The sequence below is a fragment of the Desmodus rotundus genome, chromosome 7 (genome assembly GCF_022682495.2).
Source record: "Desmodus rotundus isolate HL8 chromosome 7, HLdesRot8A.1, whole genome shotgun sequence".
Classification (NCBI taxonomy): Eukaryota; Metazoa; Chordata; class Mammalia; order Chiroptera; family Phyllostomidae; genus Desmodus; species Desmodus rotundus.
Window position 1 is genome coordinate 116,848,033 of NC_071393.1, and position 19,249 is coordinate 116,867,281.

Genomic DNA, 19,249 nt, shown 5'->3' on the forward strand with positions numbered 1-19,249 from the left:
AGAGAAGAAAAGACGGAGACCTTTCCCAGCAAGGACACTGCTTAGATAAAGGTAGAGACTAGACGATGATGGAAAAGCTGGAATTGTGAATCATCCCATCTGGCTGAAGCACCAGGGACATAGAGGAAGTAGGTGGACATGGAACTGGAAAGGCAGTTTGAAATTAGGCAAAGAAAGGCAAGAACCGCAGGCTGAGGGGTTTGGACTTCCGTGCTCAAGCTCCTTGAAGGTCCTTGAGCAGGGAGTCTGTGAAGTGCTGAGGACTGTGCACCTGAGTGTGTTGTGCAGGGTGTTGCCTGAAGGGGAGGGGTTAGATTCAACATGGGCTTCCAGGGAAGGCTTGGGGGGGTCTGGGACCGAGTGAATGAGAGAGGGCAGAGTCAAGGGTGACTAAGACAGCTGAGAAAGAGCAGAGGGAAGGAGCCAGGGAAGGAAGAAAAGAGAACCAGGGGAGGGTGGTTTGTGGGTCCGCTATAAATAAACCAGTGAGGAAACCAAGCATGTCTTCTGAGTCCTAGTGGGCCCTCCTCTCCTGCCTGACCTCATGGCTGCGTGAGTGTGTGGGGTGGAAGAGCCAGGCTTGCAGACGGGGAGTGAGTACCTTGTCCAGAGTAAGGCATTCTGCTGAATAGTCTATTCAGATGAGCCCATTTAGTCCTCAGGAGGACCCAATGAGCTAGATAGTGTAACTAGATAGTGTTATCTCCCTTTTGTAGATTAGGAGACAAGCCCAAAGAGGTGAATGAACTTTGCCCTTACTTTGCCCTGATCCTAGAAGATCAGATGTCTAGTAACTGGTAGAGTCGAGATTTGAACTGAGAGCATTCTGACGCTAAAGCCTGAGCCTGTCACTGCTCTATTAGAGTGATGATGTCTGCGACGAATGTCGAGGTGGAAAGGAACAAAGGTGAGGGGTTCATTTTAAAGTGAATCACATGGGCCCTGACTGGTGTGGCTCAGTGGGTTGGGCGCCATCCCATGAACTGAAAGGTTGCTGGTTTGATTCCCGGTTGGGGCACGTGCCTGGGTTGTGGGCCAGGTCCCCATTTGGGGGCGTGAAAGAAGCAACTGATCGCTGTTTCTCTCGGACATTAGTGTTTCTCTCCCTCCCTTCCCCTCTCTCTAAAAATAAATAAATAAAATCTTTAAAAATAAAATAAAATGAAAGACATGGGTGTGAGCCCCACAGTAAGTACTAGGGAGACCAAGTTTGAAGTCAGCCTTCAAGCTGGAGGTTTCTGCTGTAGGGAAAGCTGCTGACCCAATGAGGGGACATTTTTGACCCTCAGTGACAGGGAGGCATTTCCAGAAATCGGAGGGAACATGCCAGCTCTGACCCGGTGACTATGCCTAGGGGAAAGGAATGAGGCAATAGGGCCCTACCCTGGGGCTGAGGGTGGGTTCCCATTGCTCCAAATAGCAGGTTGGGGTGATGGGCCTGGGAGGAATGAGGTTGGGTGGGTGAGAACCTGTTTGCTGAGGTGGTTGCCTCCTACCAAGAGGAGCAGCGTCTACCTTGCTGATGGCCTGAGTCAGGAGGGATGAGGTGCTTGGGATCCTAGCAAAGGGCTCAGACCTGGACCAGTGTTCCTGTCCCCATTCCATTAGGACTGAAGCCCTCACCGTGGTATGGACGTACAACTCCTGCTTTTTGTGGGAGCCCCAGGGTCCTCCCTGGGTGGTCCAGGAATATCCATGACCAGGCAGCACTTGGAAGGGCAGCTTTGTGCCAGGATTCTAATTCAGTTGTGACTCGGGGCCTTGTCGAGTACCCCGCTGTGCGTGGTGATGCGGAAAGTGGTTCTTGGGCTCCCGGAGCAGCTAGAGTGCATGCTGTGTTTGTGTGGGGGCTTGGGTGTGTGGGACTCTTATCCCAGATGCAGCCTGCTAGTTTTCTGGGTTTACCTTTGCTCTGTCAAATGCATGAGCCAGAAAGACAAGTGATGCATTACACAAAGTTTGGCTTCTTCCTGTTTCCCAAAGCCCTCGGGCTGCACAGACGTGTTTTTGATTGTGACATTTGTTCTGGAAGTGCTCGTGACCAGTGGTATTGTAACAGTGTTCAGATACCACCCTTGAGTTTGCAGAACAGGCAAAAGTAAAGTAGAAAATGAAAACTGAGTCTCCCATTGTGGTTTTTAAATTTGCATTTCTCTGATGACTCATGACATTGAACGTGTTTTCATATGTCTGTCTTCTGGCTGTCCGTATGTCCTCTTTAGAGAAGTTTTTCTTCGGGTCCTTTGCCCATTTTTTAATTGGATTGTTTGTTTTTTTGTTGTTGAGTTGTATGAGAGATATCGCCTCGCACCTGCCAGAATGGCTATCATCAGTAAATCAACAAACAAGAGTTGGGAGGATGAGGAGAAAAGGGAATCCTCGTGCACAATTGGTAGGAATGCAATTGGTGCAGCCACTGTGGAAAGCAGTATGGAGTTTCCTCAAAAAATTAAAAGTGGAGCTTCCTTATGACCCAAAGATTCCGCTTCTGGGAATATATCCAAAGAATTAAAAAATATTGATTTAGAAGAATATATGTACCCCTATGTTCATTGCAGCATTATTTGTAATAGCCAAGATTCAGAAGCGGCCCATGTGTCCATCAATAGATGTCCATATGTAAAAAAGCTGTGGTACATTTACACAGTGGAATACTACTCAGCCATAAAAAAGAAGGAAATCTTACCTTTTGTGACAGCATAGATGGGTCTGGAAAGTACTGTGTTAAGTGAAATAAGGCAGTCAGAGAAAGACAAGTACCACATGATCTCACTTATATGTGGAATCTTATGACAGAATAAATGAACAAACAAAATAAAAACAGACTCATAGATACAGGAAGGGAGTTTGGGGACTGGGTGAAAAAGGTGAAGGGATTAAGCAAAAACAACAACAACAAAAAAATAGGCACCAACAACAGAGTGGTGATTACCAGAGGGGAAAAGGAGTGGGGGAAGGGAGAGGGGAGCTAAATGGTGATGGAAGGAAACAATATACAGATGATGTGTCATAGAATTGGATATCTGAAACCTATATAATTTTATTAACCAATGTCATCCAAATAAATTCAATAAATGTTAAAAATTATTTCTTGAGGCAGAAGATTACTGGGGATTAGGTTATCCTATATCGGGGTCCTTTTGGGAATGAAAGAAGCAGAACCCTGAATGATGTCCCATAACTTTCCTCATTCTTGCAGAAGTGACCCTGCAGGATTCTATTTAGTTTTCAAAGCCCCTAGGAGGTCAGTGGGACCTGCGGCTGGCCCGGGCTCCCAGCTGTGAAGGTGGCATTTGCCCCTCTGTCTAGGCTGGTTTTTACTCTCAAAGTCTCCCGGATCAGCAATTTAAGAATTTAAGAAGATAGACTGGACTCTGAAGAATCAGTGCGTCCAAAACCAAAGATTAGATAAGACTCCAAGGACGTGAGACATTTTCTTTCCTGGAGAAGCTGACTCACTTGGGCATCTCTGAAGGCTTCTAGCCCAGAGGGTACAGCCAGGCCCAGTGGAGGAGGTGCTGGCCTGAGGAGCTGAGAGGTCTGTTTTCCCATCTCAGCTCTGCTAGCACTCTGCGTGAACCTGTACAAGCCACATAGCCTCTCGGGCTCAACCCCACGAAGCCTCCATTTGGCCCTCTGATAATGAGGTTGTAACAGAGCAGCAATTTTCAACCTTCGTCATCTGGTGGCACACATAAACTAACTACTGAAATTCTGCGGCACACCAGAAAATACATTTTTTGCTGGTGTGACCAAAAAATAGGTATAATTTTGATTGATTTACAAAAATATAATAGTAATTATCTACTCTTTTTGCTCCAAATACATACACACACACACACACACACACATACACACATACATATTCTTGCATGTGAGGATTTCTGGTACCAAGAATTAACCAACCAGATGCAACCTTATTATGCAACATGGCCGATAAAATGCAACTGTTATGTGACCTATGTATTTATAGTTCAAGCCAGGGCATTCACACTGGATGGTTATTGCCATGTTGGCTGTCGTCATTTTTCAGTTTGACAATCTAAAGGAAAAGATGTCAGTGCCCCTGACTAAATAGTCAGGTATTGCGTATTTTTATCCTGTAGCACCCAGTTGAAAAATGCTGTAATAGAGGATGACAAAGGAACTTTCAAACTATACCATTCTTTAATTTCAACACACAAGTGTTACCATATGTGTTATCTTTTAATCTTTATTTTAAAGACCCCTGCCCCACTAGATTAGAAGCTCCTTGAATTCAGGAACTCTGCTATGTACGTCTTGGTACTTCCCAAAATATCTAGCAGAATGGTTTTCATATAGTAGATGCTTTAAAGATCTGCTTGATTTATTGATTATAGATTGGCATACATTGGAAGAACCCCACACTGGGCCTTTAGAGGATGACTTTCGTGACTATTTCAGAGCTGGGAGCCGCTAGTGACCATCCTGAGTGGCTGCAGTTGACAGGCTGGAAAAGCAGTCGAGATGGTCAGCAGACTGGCTGCTGACGAGCGGCATCATAGTGTGGAGTGAAAGCAAATTGCTTCTCTACCCACAGTTTCCTTAAAGTACAGTAAAGGAACAGTGGGACCTTAAGACAGTGGACTGCCTTATCTTCCTTCACTCTTGGAACCTGAAGCTTGCTTGAGGGCTCGGGCTGTTTTCAAATTCTGTTTCGGCATTACACGTGCCAGAGGGCTTTGGGGGTTGTGTCACAGCTAGTCACCCCCGAATCCAGGTATTTCTGACCTTGGAAACACCCGCATCACACTCCATCAGGTTACTCGACTTTGAATTCCAAGGCGGACGTGAGATGTGATATGAGATGTTTTAAGTTGTTGGCGCGTGTGCACGTTCACAGCCAGTTTGCATGTGCCCCTGCCCTGTGTGTACAAATGTGTGCAGCTGCGCATAACTTTGTACCGCAGATGCCTTGTCAACTGCTAAGTTATTTATGCAACGAACTTAAGCTTTCATGTTTGTAAGTGTGGTAATAGCTTTAGGCTTCCAAGACTCACCGAAAGCAAATTCTCGGGGTTACAAGGTGTAGAAGTTTTCAACTTTTTCCCCAGCTGGTCTCTGAACTCCTGGTTAACAGATTCAGTGAAATCAAGAATTTAGGTGATACAAGAAAAAGTCAACATTGCTTTACTGTACCGTAGAAATTAGAGTATAGGAATCACTGTTTCTTGTGCAGCTAGAGAAGAGCCAGCCTGCACTGAGAACCCGACTATAATTTTTTCCAATAGGTATTGATGGTGAGGGTGTGTGAGAATTGAGTTGGCAATCAAAAGAAAGCTTGCTCTGGTGTCTTGAGGAGGAAACAGTCCCTGTTTAGGTTTTAAGAAAGACTGGGATTGTGTTTCTTATTAAGAGTCTCTTTAAATTTGTGCCATTACCTCTTGGCTGTTGGTGACTATAATTGACTGTCTCCGTCTTCTGTAGCTTGGAATCGCGGCTGGGTTCTTGGTCCCTCCTGTTTTGGTACCCAATATCAAAGACCAGGACAAGCTTGCCTACCACATCGGCATCATGTTCTACATAATAGCAGGTGTTGCCACTCTGCTTTTCATCCTTGTCATTATTGGTAAGTTCATTAGTAGACTGCTGGAGGGTGGGGAGGGGGGGCAGGGAGGTGCTACTGGCTTTGATGGGCCCTTGTGAACATGGCCGTAGTATGTGGTGGACATTCACAGCAACTGGAGGCCAGGCCGCTGCTGGTTTTCAATACCCCTAATACAGTGCCAACTGGTGCTGTGCATGTTGTCAGTGGCTCCGTAAAGGTTTAAGTGTGATCAAACAGTTCCCCAATATGACCTCACTGGAATGAATGGTTGGGCTGCTGACCCGTGGTGAAACTCCATGAGCATTTATTACAGGCATGTGCTCTTCATGCCTGACCTGATGTAACCCTCAGCGACCCTGTGAGTGAAGGTGCTCTCATTAATCCCATGTAACAGAGAGGAGGACTTGGGGGAGTTAAAAAAAATCACTGAGGGTTAGATAGTGGCAGAGATTGGATTTTAGCCTAAACATATCCAATGCCATACTCCAAATTTCTGGAACAAAACAGAATCAACCCACAACCACTAATAATCTCATAGATTCACCTGAGAATACCTGGGTACCATGTTTTTAATGCTTTTAAAAAAATATAAAAATAATATATGTTCATTATGGAAAAATCTAGAAAATACAAAAAACATAAAGAAAAGAATGACCATTAATTTAGCCTTGTACAAGTTAACTGCGGCCTCTGATAACTACTATTAATTTTATATGTGTATGTATTTAATCACTGAGATATTTGGTTAATATAATTTTAAAAAATCTTTTATTATGTAAGTTTCAGGTATACAGTATTCTGATTCAACATCTGTGTACACTTTAAAGTGATCACTACCACAAGTCTAGATACCAATCATCACCATACAATTGATGGACAATGTAACTGTCTATCCTCTTTTGTACCCTGAGTGATTTTACACGGGCGGTGATAAATTCAGAAACGGCAGAGTGGAGGCTTTCATGGTCGGTTCGTCACCCGTCTAAAGGATAACTAGTTTTCTCCCCAATACCTGAAAGTTTCACTCACTGTGTTAAAGGTTTCACTCCTTCCTTCTGGCCTTAACCTCCAGAGTCAAACAGTTTTATAATCGGTCACCTCATTCAACTGCTCCCACCGTGACAATTTCCTCCCCTGGGTCCAAGCTGAGGGAGGGCTGCCTGCTGGCTTCCCGAAGCAGCAAGGATGTCGTAGACCCGGGACAGGACTCAGTGTTCCTGGGAAGGTGAGAAGCTGTAGAGTGGTGGGTAAGAGCCCACGAGAGCAATCCAGCCAAGGCCCCTCTTACTCGGCCAGACCTGCAGTTTCAAACTGTAATGTGCCCAGCACTGAATTCTTGTATTTGTGGCAGACGAGGGCCTGGAATCCTAGAGGTAGGCCATCTCCACATTTTGGCATTTTATTATCAAGCGCAGATAGTAGCTCATTGAATAAAGAACTGAAAGATCTCACCTGAATTCTGGTGTGTGGTTGCCAAGGCCTTGAGCAAGCAGCTGCTGTTGCAGAGGACAGTAAGCCCCTGCCTTGCTTTCTTTTCCCTCCTGGAAGGGAAGGTGAACTGGCAGGATAATGGCTGAGCGCTTCCCAACAGCAGGAAGTTATCCTGGAGGAAATTAGCCTGGACCACTTCCAAGAAGAAAGTAGCCTGGCTCTGCAGCCAGGGGGCTGGGGGTGGGGGGTGGGGAGGGGAGGCTTTGATCTTCAAGACCTTAAACTGCATTTCCAGAGCTTCCTTTAACTGGAGAAGTTCTGGGGTGTGGGGGAGGCCACGAGAGGCTTGCTTGGACCCGGCTGGGGAAAAGTTTAGCTAAAACACTGGTTAAACCGATATGCCCTCCGGAGAACTAAATAGCAATCAATGCAGTTAAATTGATTGCACCAGTTGTACTGAAAATAGAATATAAAATGAATGGTTTCCCCCTTGTCCCCTCTGCCCCCCCCCACCCCCTAGTCCTTCCTGTCAGAGTAGCCTCTCCCTCATGAGCAAGCTCATCCTCTAGTCCCTCGGAGGCAGATGTCTGATTCAGACTTTGAGAAACTCAGAACGGACTCTGGAGCTTTTCCTGATTGCAGATCCTTTCACTCACTCAGGAATGTTCATTGACTGCCCTGTGCCAGGCTCTGTGTGAGGAGGCATGGGCAGCACAGCCACTTCCCCTGTAGGAGGTGCTGTGGTGCTAAGCCACTAGCTGGGCTCACTACTCCCAGAGCCTCTCTCAGTGCTCTGTGAGGTGTTATTTGCTGGTTATTATGGGACTCCTTGATCCTTGAGCACTGCCTGGGAGGTCCCAGGGGTTGCGGCCGTCCAGAGGCCATGAAGAAAAAGTAATCGACAGACCACTCACTCAGCCATAGACCATGAAGAAAATAGGTATCATTTTGATTCATTCAAGAGAGGCAGCTGTAAAGGGTTTGTTTGAAGAATTGCTATTTCCCTTTGAGTCTGAGTTCCTTCTTAGGCGACGGAGCTGGCTCTCGTCTGTGTGTAACTCTGAGGGGTCACCCCAGGGATGTTCAGTGGTCTCTCTGTTTCTTTCCTTTCAGTATTCAAGGAGAAGCCTAAACATCCCCCCAGCAGGGCCCAATCCCTGAGCTATTCCTTGGCAACCACTGATGCTTCGTACTTAAGTTCCGTTATCCGGCTCTTCAAAAACCTCAACTTCGTGCTGCTGATCATCACCTATGGTAAGGTGCAGATGTGTCCAGGAGGGTACTCAAACTGGGAGTGGGAGACCAGAGGCCTGATGTGTCTGTGCATCTTACTTCTTCCAGATACCGAATGTGCATGTAAAGTAATTGTTTAGAGTCAACCAGAACAGTCAGCTCTGTCTCGGGGCCTTTGCACGTTAGGAAACCATGCCTTCCCCATCAGGTTATCTGACAAATGCCTGCTGATCCTCCAAGGTGATCTTTTCTCTCTTAGCGTGCTGTTCCATTTCCAAGTTTGTCTTCTCACTAGACTGTGACCTCCCTGAGTGCAAGGATTTGCGTCTCTTCTTCTTTACAGATGTGTCTTTTCTTCATCAGCAGTGGCTGGCCTGGAGTGGCTGCTCCTATGGTTAATGAGTGAATGAAAGACTGGCTGAGTCAGTAAATGAATGCACGCATGTGTAAATGAGTCTTGCCACGGTAGCCACTCCTCAACCCATCTTCCTTCGTCTTCTAACATTGACTCCTTTTTCTTTTTTTTTTTTAATCTGCAAGACAATGTCCCTGTTTCATTTCATTTTGTTGGCTGTTGGTAAGATAAATGCTTATCTTTATGCTGGTGTATTGGCTTGCCCCTCCAGCGTGGTGTTTCTGCCTCTTCTTTCCAACTTTCAATAAGAATGTTAGACCAGATGAGAAGGACAGAACCTCATGGCATTCCAGGAAAGACATCCACCCAAGTGCACTGCTGTCCGTCCTACATTTGACCATTTAATCCACCAGCTACTTTAAAACCAAGAGTCAGCAAGTGCGTAGCATGCTCAGTAACTATATGGGAAAAATGAGAATGGTTTGACATGACTTACACTTGGTGAAGCCACAGTGGACTACAACCTTAGGTTCTCTGTAGGTTCGCAAACCGTGTGTTTTATAACAACAGCACTTACCGTGTGCCAAGACTTCGCACATATGCTTCTATGTAACTTCCAGCACAGTCATGTTAGGTAGGTACTCTGTCCCCATTTCATAGATGTGGAGACTGGAACTCAGGGAGGTTAGGTAACCAGCCCAAGATCACGCAGCTTTCCAGGATTCAGGCACAGGTTTGTCTGACTTCAACACCTGCACTCTTGATGCCGGTCACATAATTGCCTGTAGTTTTTCCCCAGAACTGTGCCACAGTTTCATTTTAGGCTTATCAGTGCCCTTCATCTCGAACTGTTTATCTGCCAAGGCATTGATAAGAGATGGTATCATCCGGGGTGGAGAGGCATGCCTAAGTGATTTGGTCACATGCAATAGTTAGATGACCTCTTATCTGGAATAGCTCTAGATCAGCGATTTTCAGCCTTCATCTCATGGCACACAGGAACTAATTACTAAAATTCTGCGGCACACCAAAAATATGTTTTTTTCCAGTCTGACAAAAATAGGTGTAATTTTGATTCATTCACACTGGATAATTATTGTTGTGTTGGCTGTTGTCATTTATTTTATTTGACAACCTCAGGGAAAAAGGGGTCAGTGCCCCTGACAAAATAGTCAGGTATCGCACATTATTCTTGCAGCACACAAGTTGAAAATCGCTGTTCTAGATAACTAGATCAGTCTTCGAGGTCTCAGGTCTGTATTTCTCATTCTCTCCAGCTTTTCAGTTCTTAGGACATTTCTGCATTCATCCGCAATAATAAGGGGGCTCACATGGGTGATGGGCAAAGCAGTTCACTTCTGAGTCTCTGGAAGTATTCAACTCTGTTTTCTGTAGATAGAATGTATTAACACTTTCCTCAAACGCCTTGGATTATCTCAGTGAGAGGGAATTAAACTAATCTCGATGTTTGTGCTCATTTTGGAGAACCACAAGCCTAATTTCCATGGTAGAGAATTAGACTTGGAGACAAGGCTGTTTGCCAACAAGGAAATGATTCTTAGGCTTATTCACAGGTTTGAAAAATTTTTTATTGAGCCATCACTGTGTATCAGGCACCATGTTAAGGCTTTAGATGCATTATCTCTTTTCATCTTCAAAACAAATCTGTGACAGAGGTCCTTAACTCTGTTCCATTTTATACCCGAGGAAACTGAGACTCTGGTTTAGTTCCTTGCCCACAATTGGACAGCTGGCAAGCAACAGAGCTGAGACATACACTTTTGTCTGTCTGATGCCAAAGCCTATCTTTCTAACCATTGTGCCGTTTTGCCTCCCCATGCAGAACACAGCCTGTTGGAGACAAAGCTGGGGCTTTTTTCTTAGCCCATGTGCCCACGTGGTCTTTGGGTCTGCCTTCCTCAGATATAATTCTCAGACCAGTTGCCTGGGGGTTGTTCTTCGAGAGTGTGGATCTAGAGTTTTAGAGTTTTGGAAGCAGGGCCAACAAACTGGCCAGCCATCTTTGGGATTTGGGGATGGGAGGGCATCAGCTTTAGTGTCTCTTTAAGGTGCACAGGTCATGTCAAGGCAGTCCACCTGAGAGTCTCTGCTTTTTTCTCCCACCATCTTTGCTTCAAACTTAAAACAACAGCAACAACACTTTCTATAAATTCAACATATGGCAAGGGTTCTAGCAGATAAGAGAATTGCATGAATACATTTGCAGGACATGGGTGGACATGCCTAGGAGTAAGAGCCTTAAATGCCGGACCAGTGAGTTCAGAGTTGCACCTAAGGAGTGGGAGGCCTGAGTTTGGGTGTCTACTCTGTCAGTTCCTGAGTGTACCACCTTATCCCATCTTTTGTCCTTCTAACTCCCACCGCCCTCAGAAAATAGTAAAAACATTTGCTTCCCGTTGAAGTTCTCTGAGTGGAAATGAAAGCTTTACAATTAATTGCAAATAAATACACTGCATTCACCCACACTGCTGTTGCACTGATTAATGCGCTGATTCCTATATTCTTTCTTCGGGCTGAACTAGGTTTCCCCAAGTAGTGAGTAGCTCTTGTGCAGCTGGTGGGATGCCCAGTGTTGTATCTGTAGTGGTTTTCCAGTGCTCTCCCAGCTGCTGAGACAGCCACCCCGAGCTGAGGTGAGGTGATACACTGAGGGCTTTGGACGGATTCCCCTAGAGGCTCTGGCCACCACCCCTTAGAGGTAGGCTTGTGAGATGAAGTAAGTGCCATCAGGTTACATTTGAATTTCATATAAACCATGAATTCTTTTTAGTGTAAACATGTCCCATGTGATATTTGGGATATATTTATGTTAAAAAATTACTTATTTTTCTGAAATTCAAATTTAGCCAGGTATGCTATTTATTTAAGGATAAAAACAAACACTTTTTCTTCAGTCTGGCAGCCCACTTACAGGGGAGGACTTGCAGAAATGGGTTTATGCTTGGTGTTGCCAAACTGTCACAAGAAGAAGAAACTGCTTTCTCTTCTAATAAAATACCTCCCTCCTCCAAGTTGGACAATGTTGGAAGATACAGCCTGAAACCAGATCCTCAGAGGGTCTAACAGACTTTGGGGGCAGGGCAGGTCTTGTGATGTATATCAGCAGTGGGGGTGGGGTGAAGAAAAGAACCTTCTTTTGCCACCTTCTTTTCGTGTCTCTAAGTCTTGCTTTCACATGGCCTCCGCTATTCTCTTTTCATCAATGGTGATGGCGTAATGATTGCCTTGTTAAAAAGAATTGTTGAAAATTCTCCTCCTCTAAAGTGTTCTTAGGGGATACTTTGCCCTGTTATCCCCAGCCTTGCCTCCATTGCTTCTTTTTTAAGAAAGATTTTATTTTTAAAAAATATTTTACTTATTTATTGTTAGAGAGAAGGGAAGGGAGAGAGAAAGAGAGGGAGAGAAACTTCAATGTGTAGTTGCCTCTTGCAAGGCCCCTGCTGGGACCTGGCCTGCAACCCAGACATGTGCCCTGACTAGTAATCGAACCAGTGACCCTGCAGTTTGCAGGCCAGTGCTCAGTCCACTGAGCCACACCAGCCTGGGCTATTTATTTGTTTTTAGAGCAGGGAAGGGAGGGAGAAAGAGAGGGTGAGAATCATCAATCAGCTACCTCCTGTACATGCCTTGACGGGATTGAACCAGCCATCCCTCAGCTTGCAGGATGACACCCAGTCAAGTGAGCCACATCAGCCAGGGTGCCTACATTGCTTCTGAATACTCTTCTAGAGCTGAGCATCTGAATTCAGAGCCTCAATGTGTGTTCCGAGGATACCTTCCTTGGGCCTCTGAAGGGCTTCACCATTGCCCCACTTACATGGGCCTAGGGAGGGTGCTTTGTGCTCCCTTAAAATCTCCCTGGCTGAAGAGTGGGTATGAGGAGCCTCTGGGGCAACTTCAAATGTACCAACATTTGCATCATGGGGGTGCCTGAAGGAGAAGAGAGAGAACAAGAAATTGGAAACCTATTTGAAAAAATGACAGCAGATTTCTTAACTTGGTGAAGGAAATAGACATACAAGTCTAAGAAGTGCAGGCGTCCCAAAAAAGATAAACCCAAAGAGGCCCACACCAAGACACATTGTAATTAAAATGTCAAAGGTTAAATACAAAGAATCTTAAAAGCAACAAGAGAAAAGCAGTTAGTTACATACAAGGGAGCTCCCATAAGACTGTCAGCTGGTTTCTAAAAAGAAAGTTTACAAGTTAGAAGGGATTAGTGAGAAATATTCAAAGTGATAAAAAGCAGGGACCTACAACCAAAATAGTTCTACCCAGAAAAGCTATCATTTGGAAACAAAGGACAGATAAAGAGCTTCCCAGACAGGAAAAAGCTAACGGAGTTCATCACCACCAAACCAGTATGATATGAAATGTTAAAGGGTCTTCTTTAAGAAGAAGATCAAAATTATGAACAGGAAAGTGGCAATAATTGCATATCAACAATTGAATCTAAAAAACAAAATAAACAATCAGAACAGAAACAGAATCATAGATACAGAGAACGTTTTGATGGTTGCCAGATGGGAGAAGGATCACGGGGGTGGGTGAAAAAGGTGAAGGGATTAAGAAGTACAAATAGATAGTTACAGAATAGTCATGGGAATGTAAAGTACAGCATAGGGAATAGAGTAGCCAAAGAACATACATACATGGCCCATGGACATGGACAGATGGTGTGAGGATTGCTTGAGGGAGTGGGGAGGATGGGTGGAGGGGGGAAAGGGGGAAAAATTGGGACAACTGTAATAGCATAAACAATACAATATAATTTAAAAGAGCTATTGATCTTTTAAAAGAGAAGGAAAAAGAGTGGGTATGAAATCCTTGTGATTCCCTGGAGCTTTGCTGAGGTCATGCAGGCCCCTTAAAACAAGCATTTACTACAAGTTCAGGAAGGACAAAAGGAAAATAAGCACAGAGGGGGTAGGGTGGAGGGATGGGGAGAAAAGGGGTACAACTGTAATTGAATAACAGTAAAAATTAAAAAAAAAAAAAGAAAAGAAAGTAAGCACAGAGTGACCAGAACATAGAGATAGGATCTGGGGTCCATGTTCCCCAGGCTTGCCTAATGATAAAATTTCCCTGAGTGCCTAATTTGAATGTGTGGGTAGATTTCCATGCCTCTCATCTGGAATTTAAAATTCAGAAAGTCTGGGTCTGCCCCTGGAAATCTGCTTTTCACAAACATTCTAGACAGTTCTGGTTTGAGGACCTCTAAAGTAGGTGTGTATTGGGTGATTCTCATGGTCTCGAAGTCCCTTCCCACCCCAGCTACCTCCATGTTAGCCCCACCACCTGGAGCCTGGGCCTGGCCATTGATCTTTGGTATTCCCAAGGTCATTTCTTCCCACACTCCAGAGAGTTTAAGAAATGTTCAGCATTTTTTTGTTGTTTGTTTTTTGTTAAAAGGCAGATTCCTAGCCCCATTCCAGGAGAGTCAGATAGAGTAAGCCCAGGGCAGAGCTCACAAATCTGTGTTTTTGACCTCTAAGAAGTTCTAATGCCAGTGGTCTCCGAACCACAGTTTGAAAACACTGCTCTTGACAGAGGAGAGACTTAGAGCGATGATGAGTCTTTTCTGCCTTCCCAAAGCCTGCCTCCTCCGTGACTGGTACTTTGGTGACTGATACCAGGAATGACACGGCCTTTCAGGGAAGATCACATTTTCTCACAGGAATAGGCCCTCACCCAGCAGGCTTCACTTGCTGGGCTAGTCACACCCGAGTGTAGTGCAGGAACCTGTATTCCCGCGACAAGGAACTCAAACACAGGGCAGAGCATGTGCTTTATTCCTGCCCTTCTCGTGGGACGACGAACCCCGTGGTGTGGGTGGTGGAGCTGACTTGTTCTTTCACTTAGTCTGGAACCTTCAACGACATGAGGAGGGACATCCACACTACAGAGGGATTCAGAGATCATACATAAGCTCCTAATCTCTAATTTCTGTAGAAACATTTGGAAAGAATAGCAGCCCTCCAGGGTGAGCCCCTATACCGCTCCATACCCCTACCCTCCATCTCTGCCTAAGCCCTGATTCAGTCTCCTGGCTGCCTGGGTTGGGGGATGGCTGTTGAAAAACCAGACTGGTCTAGCTGAGCCAGTGGGTCGCAAACTTGAGCATCTCAGAAGTACCTGGAGGGCTTGTTCACACACAGATTACAAAACTCCCAGAGTTTCTGTTGCAATAGGTCTGGGGAGGTGTCAGGAATCTGCATTTCTTACAAATCCTCAGGTGGTTGCTGATCTGGAACCAATTTCCCTAAACCACTGAGCCCCCACGTAAGTGCTCAGCTTCAGCAATGTAGGTTAACCAGCTCAGGACTCTGCTTCCCTCTGCCTTTCTCAGGGTCATAGAAGCACTGGTGTTTGAGGTGGGGTTTTTTTTTTTTTTTGTTCCCAGTCCTCCTGTCTCTGGACTGGTTGTGAGCTCCGAGCTGGGGCTGCTTTGCCCCAGCACATTCTAGGACCTCCAGGCTCTTGACTCACGCAGGAAAGAATTCAAGAACAAGTCTGAGTGAGAGTGGAAGCAAATGTTACTTAGGTGGAGAAGGAGGCAAGGATGTGGGTTTCTGGAGACAGGGTCAGGGGGTGAGTCCAGGACAAGCTGCTGTGCACCCAGTTGCTGTGAAAGAGAAGTACACGTCTGAGTGGATGCAGGTGGGCTTGCAAGTGAGTTGCTCACTGGGTCAGTCAGTTCTTGTGATTTTTATATGAGGTCTGTCCAGAAGGTATCCAGTCATTCAATAAGAAAAATAGAGACATTTATTGAAGAATATGTAAGATACAAGAAACATTGTACATGGGACAAGGATGCCTCAGTCCCCTTCAAATTGGACACCTTAGGACCTAACACAGTCCTCCAAATAACCATCAACTGCCCTGTTGTATTTTCCTGAATCTCATCGACAGTCTGAAATCTCTTCCCCTTCAAAGGTGATTTTAGTTTTGGGAAAAGCCGGAAGTCACATGGTGTCCATTCTGAAGTGTCACGGTGTTCATGACGCCAAATTCTGTCTCCACCTTCTGGTTGGGAGGGGGTCTTCTCCCTAATATGGTCTGTTCCAGAGGAATCATGATGCTATATCCCCTTTAGCCCCCCTTCTGCTTGTGGCGTCAGTTTTCATTATAATGATGGTATAATGAGCTTTGGGGTTGTTCTCTCATCAATTTTTCCTCCATCTTGGATTGATCTGGTTTTAGCCAGTCCTGGTTGAATTCTGCGGCCACTACAGGAGTTTCCTGCCATAAACTGTTTCCCCTTGATCATGTGTGGAGGTGGGGGCTCTAATGAAAGGACCTAGAGGCTTATTGGACTGAGGTGTCTGCTCCTACTTCCTCATTTCACTTGTCAGGAGCTTTCCGTAACTTCTTTCTATCCTGCCTCACTCCAGGATAATCTCCCTGTGCTTTCTGTGGACTTCGCCCTCCTCCTTCATTCCTGTTGGGCCCAAGCTGAGAGTGGCAGTTGCACCTGAAGCTGAGCATGACTTGAGTGTTTTCTTGCCCCTTACAGCGTGAGGCTCGGACCAGAGGCCAAGAGGGGCTGAGAGAGGTGTGAGGAGCAGGACTAGGGGTTGCTTTCATTCTTCACACTGCCTACATTCCACCCCAACACCCTTTTTAGGAATGTGTCTCTTTATGGGCCTTCTTGACTCAGGAATGGAATTTCCAAGTGGCTGGGTGTATGGTGTAAAGGTTAGTTGGCTGTACTTGTTGTGTAAGAAGTTGCTGAAAGTCTCAAAGTTGTGGACAAAAAAAGGGGCTCTCTGGAAAGTAATCTCAGAGAGTGATCTGATCATAAATTCCTAACTGGGGTAGGTCTCGATGGATAGTCACGCCCAGGCATATAATTTCTGCAGTACAAGGCCTATCTTTGCCTTAGGCAAGCCCTGTCTGTGTTTCTGTGCATCTCAGTTAGCACCCCTTTGAAATGCCCCCTTTCAGATGGCTCCTTCTACTACCTGACCAACTTTTCAGACCCCTCCTTCCATGGTGTGACCACCCTCAAGAGAGCACAGAACCTTAACCACCCCGCGCCAAGGGTGTCCGAACTTTCGGCTTCTTTGTGCCACACTGGAAGGAGAAGAGGTGTGTTGGGCCACACATTAAATACATTGCGACATGTAGTCACAAAAAAATCACATAATGTTTTAAGTAAATTTACCCTTTTGTGTTGGGTCACACTCATAGCCATCCTGAGCCGAAAGTGGCCTGCGGGCCACAGGTTGGACACCCCTGCATGGCATCCAGTCACTGCCTTGCTTTCCCCACCTTCATGTACCCTCCTTTATGTTCTCTCCTGGCCTCACGTGCATGAAACAAACTGCAAACCGTTATTTTTCTGGTGTATTTTTCTCAGTCTGTTGAAATCTTGCTTCCAGGCATATTCTCTGGCTCCAGTAAACTTTTATAAGTCTTCTCAACAGGTTTGGACATTTCTATGTTGACAAAGCCCTCATGGCCATTGGTCTGTCATGCAGCTGTAGCGGTGTTCGCTGGCACTGCTTGGTTTGCTGACTCCCTGTGGCCCTGTGCCTCTCAGGAGGTGGCATTGAACCCAGCTCTGTTGAACTCCTGAGGTGACCTGCTGGGAGAGGCAGGACTTCCAGGAAATTTTCAGTAATCTGAGCTGGGGAAATGCATAAGAACCATGTTTTTTAAGGGTCTACAACAGAGTGATTAAGAGCAAGGACTCTAGAGCCACACAGTCTGGGTTCAAGTCCAGCTCTGCCACTTACTACCTGTGTGATTGTGGGAATAGTAAGCAAAACTTCCTTTCTCATTTTGCATGAGAATTTGACCTTCACTTAACTTTGTATCTCCTTCCTCTGGGAGCCTGATGGAGGGAGTAAGTCAGCTGCACTACTCAACATTGCTTATGATAAAAACGACCTCTAGTGATAAAAATGACTACAACTGGACTGGGAGACCTTTTCACAACTGGTAAGAAGCCATTCTTTGTGCTTTGTGAAGTATGGTGACTCTTTCACTGTCCTGTCCTTTGTGGGGACCATGGAAGCTATGCCTGTGGAGTTGTTACAAGCAATAGTGGCTCCTTTCAGGTGTTAAACCAGGGTGGTTGCCGTGGCCACTATTTCCTGCACCTGAGCCATTACTTTGGGGGCCAAAGAGAATAGCTTTTGATGGCTCGGTGGACTGGTCCTGCTGAAGAGGAACTCCTAAGGCTGCCCTGTCTGAGAGCTGTGTCCCTTCTAAGTGGATCTCATGTCAAGTGTACCAGTTGGTAGTCTGGTGAGCCTCAATGCTTAGTCAAAACTAAAATGTCTCCTGGTGTATTTGTTTTGAAACTGTGCATTTTTCTCATCAGTAAACTAGGGATGATAATACTTCGTGCCTTCTAGGGTTGTTGGGATGATTGTAAGGTGCTTAGAACTGGGTCTAGTACGTAAGTATGGACTGCTGTCGTTATCGTCATCATCATCACCATCATCATCATCATCACTGTTATTAGGAACTGAGAGCAGGAGGCCCTTTCTCCTTTGGGTCAGTTCCAGTCTCATCTTAGTTACTAACTCTATGGCTTTGGGCAAATGATCTCATTCTCTAAAGCCACAGATTCTTATAGTGTATTCTAGGTTTTCCATTTATTGGTCGAATAAGTCAGTGAATTAGGAGAGGCAACGAAATGTTCGTTAGGGTCCTTCCAGGTTTCAAATGTAAGATTTTGTGTGAGGCATTGACTCTGAGAAGAAAGCTGAAGGAGGGGTGGGGGAAGAGGTGAGAAACCACCTGCACAGGGAGTGGTGTCAGGGGTCAAAGGTCTGGAGCAGTCTGCAGGGGGGCTGGTTCATTAGGAGGAGGTGGAAGGTGTCCAGTAGTTCTGCTTACCACATAGGTCTAACCAAGGCTTAAGAGAGGAATGTTGATGATTCTGACCTTTGAGTAACACTTTCCTGTGTTCCCAGAGCAGGGTTAGAGGGAGCAGAGGGCAGTGGCGTGCAGCTGAGAATGGGTTGAAATGGCTACTTTTGGTTGTTTTGGACTATTTCTTGGAGAACAACTGCAGAGTAGTGTCACACTGCCTGGGTTTTTCTTCTCTGAGGACACCACTCACAGTGGCAATGACGATGAGGATTTCTGACCCCACAAACCGCTGGGAGAAGTGAGCCGTGGCCCCAGCAGAAGGCCAACCCTAATGCTGTGTGTTTCTCCCTCCCTCCATAGGTCTGAATACCGGGGCTTTTTATGCCTTGTCCACTCTGCTGAACCGCATGGTGATCTTGCACTATCCGGTAAGGGGGCCTGGAGGTGTGCTGGGCCTGGAGAGGCTGAGGTTTCTGGGTCTATCTCAGCAGGAGCTGGGGTAGTGGTTAACTCTTGGGTCTCCCACTTCTAGGCAGTGTGGTATGGTGGCATGCTTATGGGATTGGAGGCTCTCAACCCTAGTTCTGGTGGCACTAAACTGTGTGACAAGCTAGTTAGCATCTCTGAGCTCTCATTCTATTTTCTGCAAAAGAGCATAATTACTTATTGAAAGGTTGTGTTTAGGATTAGAAAGCAAATAATATTGTGTGTCTATATATTCATATCTATTATATACTCATAAATTGCATAGCATGGTGCCTAGCAACACAGTAGGTAAACATATGTGGAGAGTTGCATCTGAAATATTTAAT

General features: G+C 45.6%; 1 protein-coding gene across 3 annotated transcripts in view; it reads left to right on the forward strand.

The window, feature by feature from the left end:
* Positions 1–19,249, forward strand: part of FLVCR2 (FLVCR choline and putative heme transporter 2) — a 56,423-nt gene that overhangs the window by 22,547 nt on the left and 14,627 nt on the right. For all 3 annotated transcript variants that reach the window (XM_045202170.2, XM_053927538.1, XM_024568182.3), the window contains exons 2-4: positions 5,449–5,590; positions 8,114–8,254; positions 18,798–18,865. In XM_045202170.2, the coding sequence (XP_045058105.1) occupies positions 5,449–5,590; positions 8,114–8,254; positions 18,798–18,865 (351 nt within the window). The remainder of the gene's footprint in view (positions 1–5,448; positions 5,591–8,113; positions 8,255–18,797; positions 18,866–19,249) is intronic.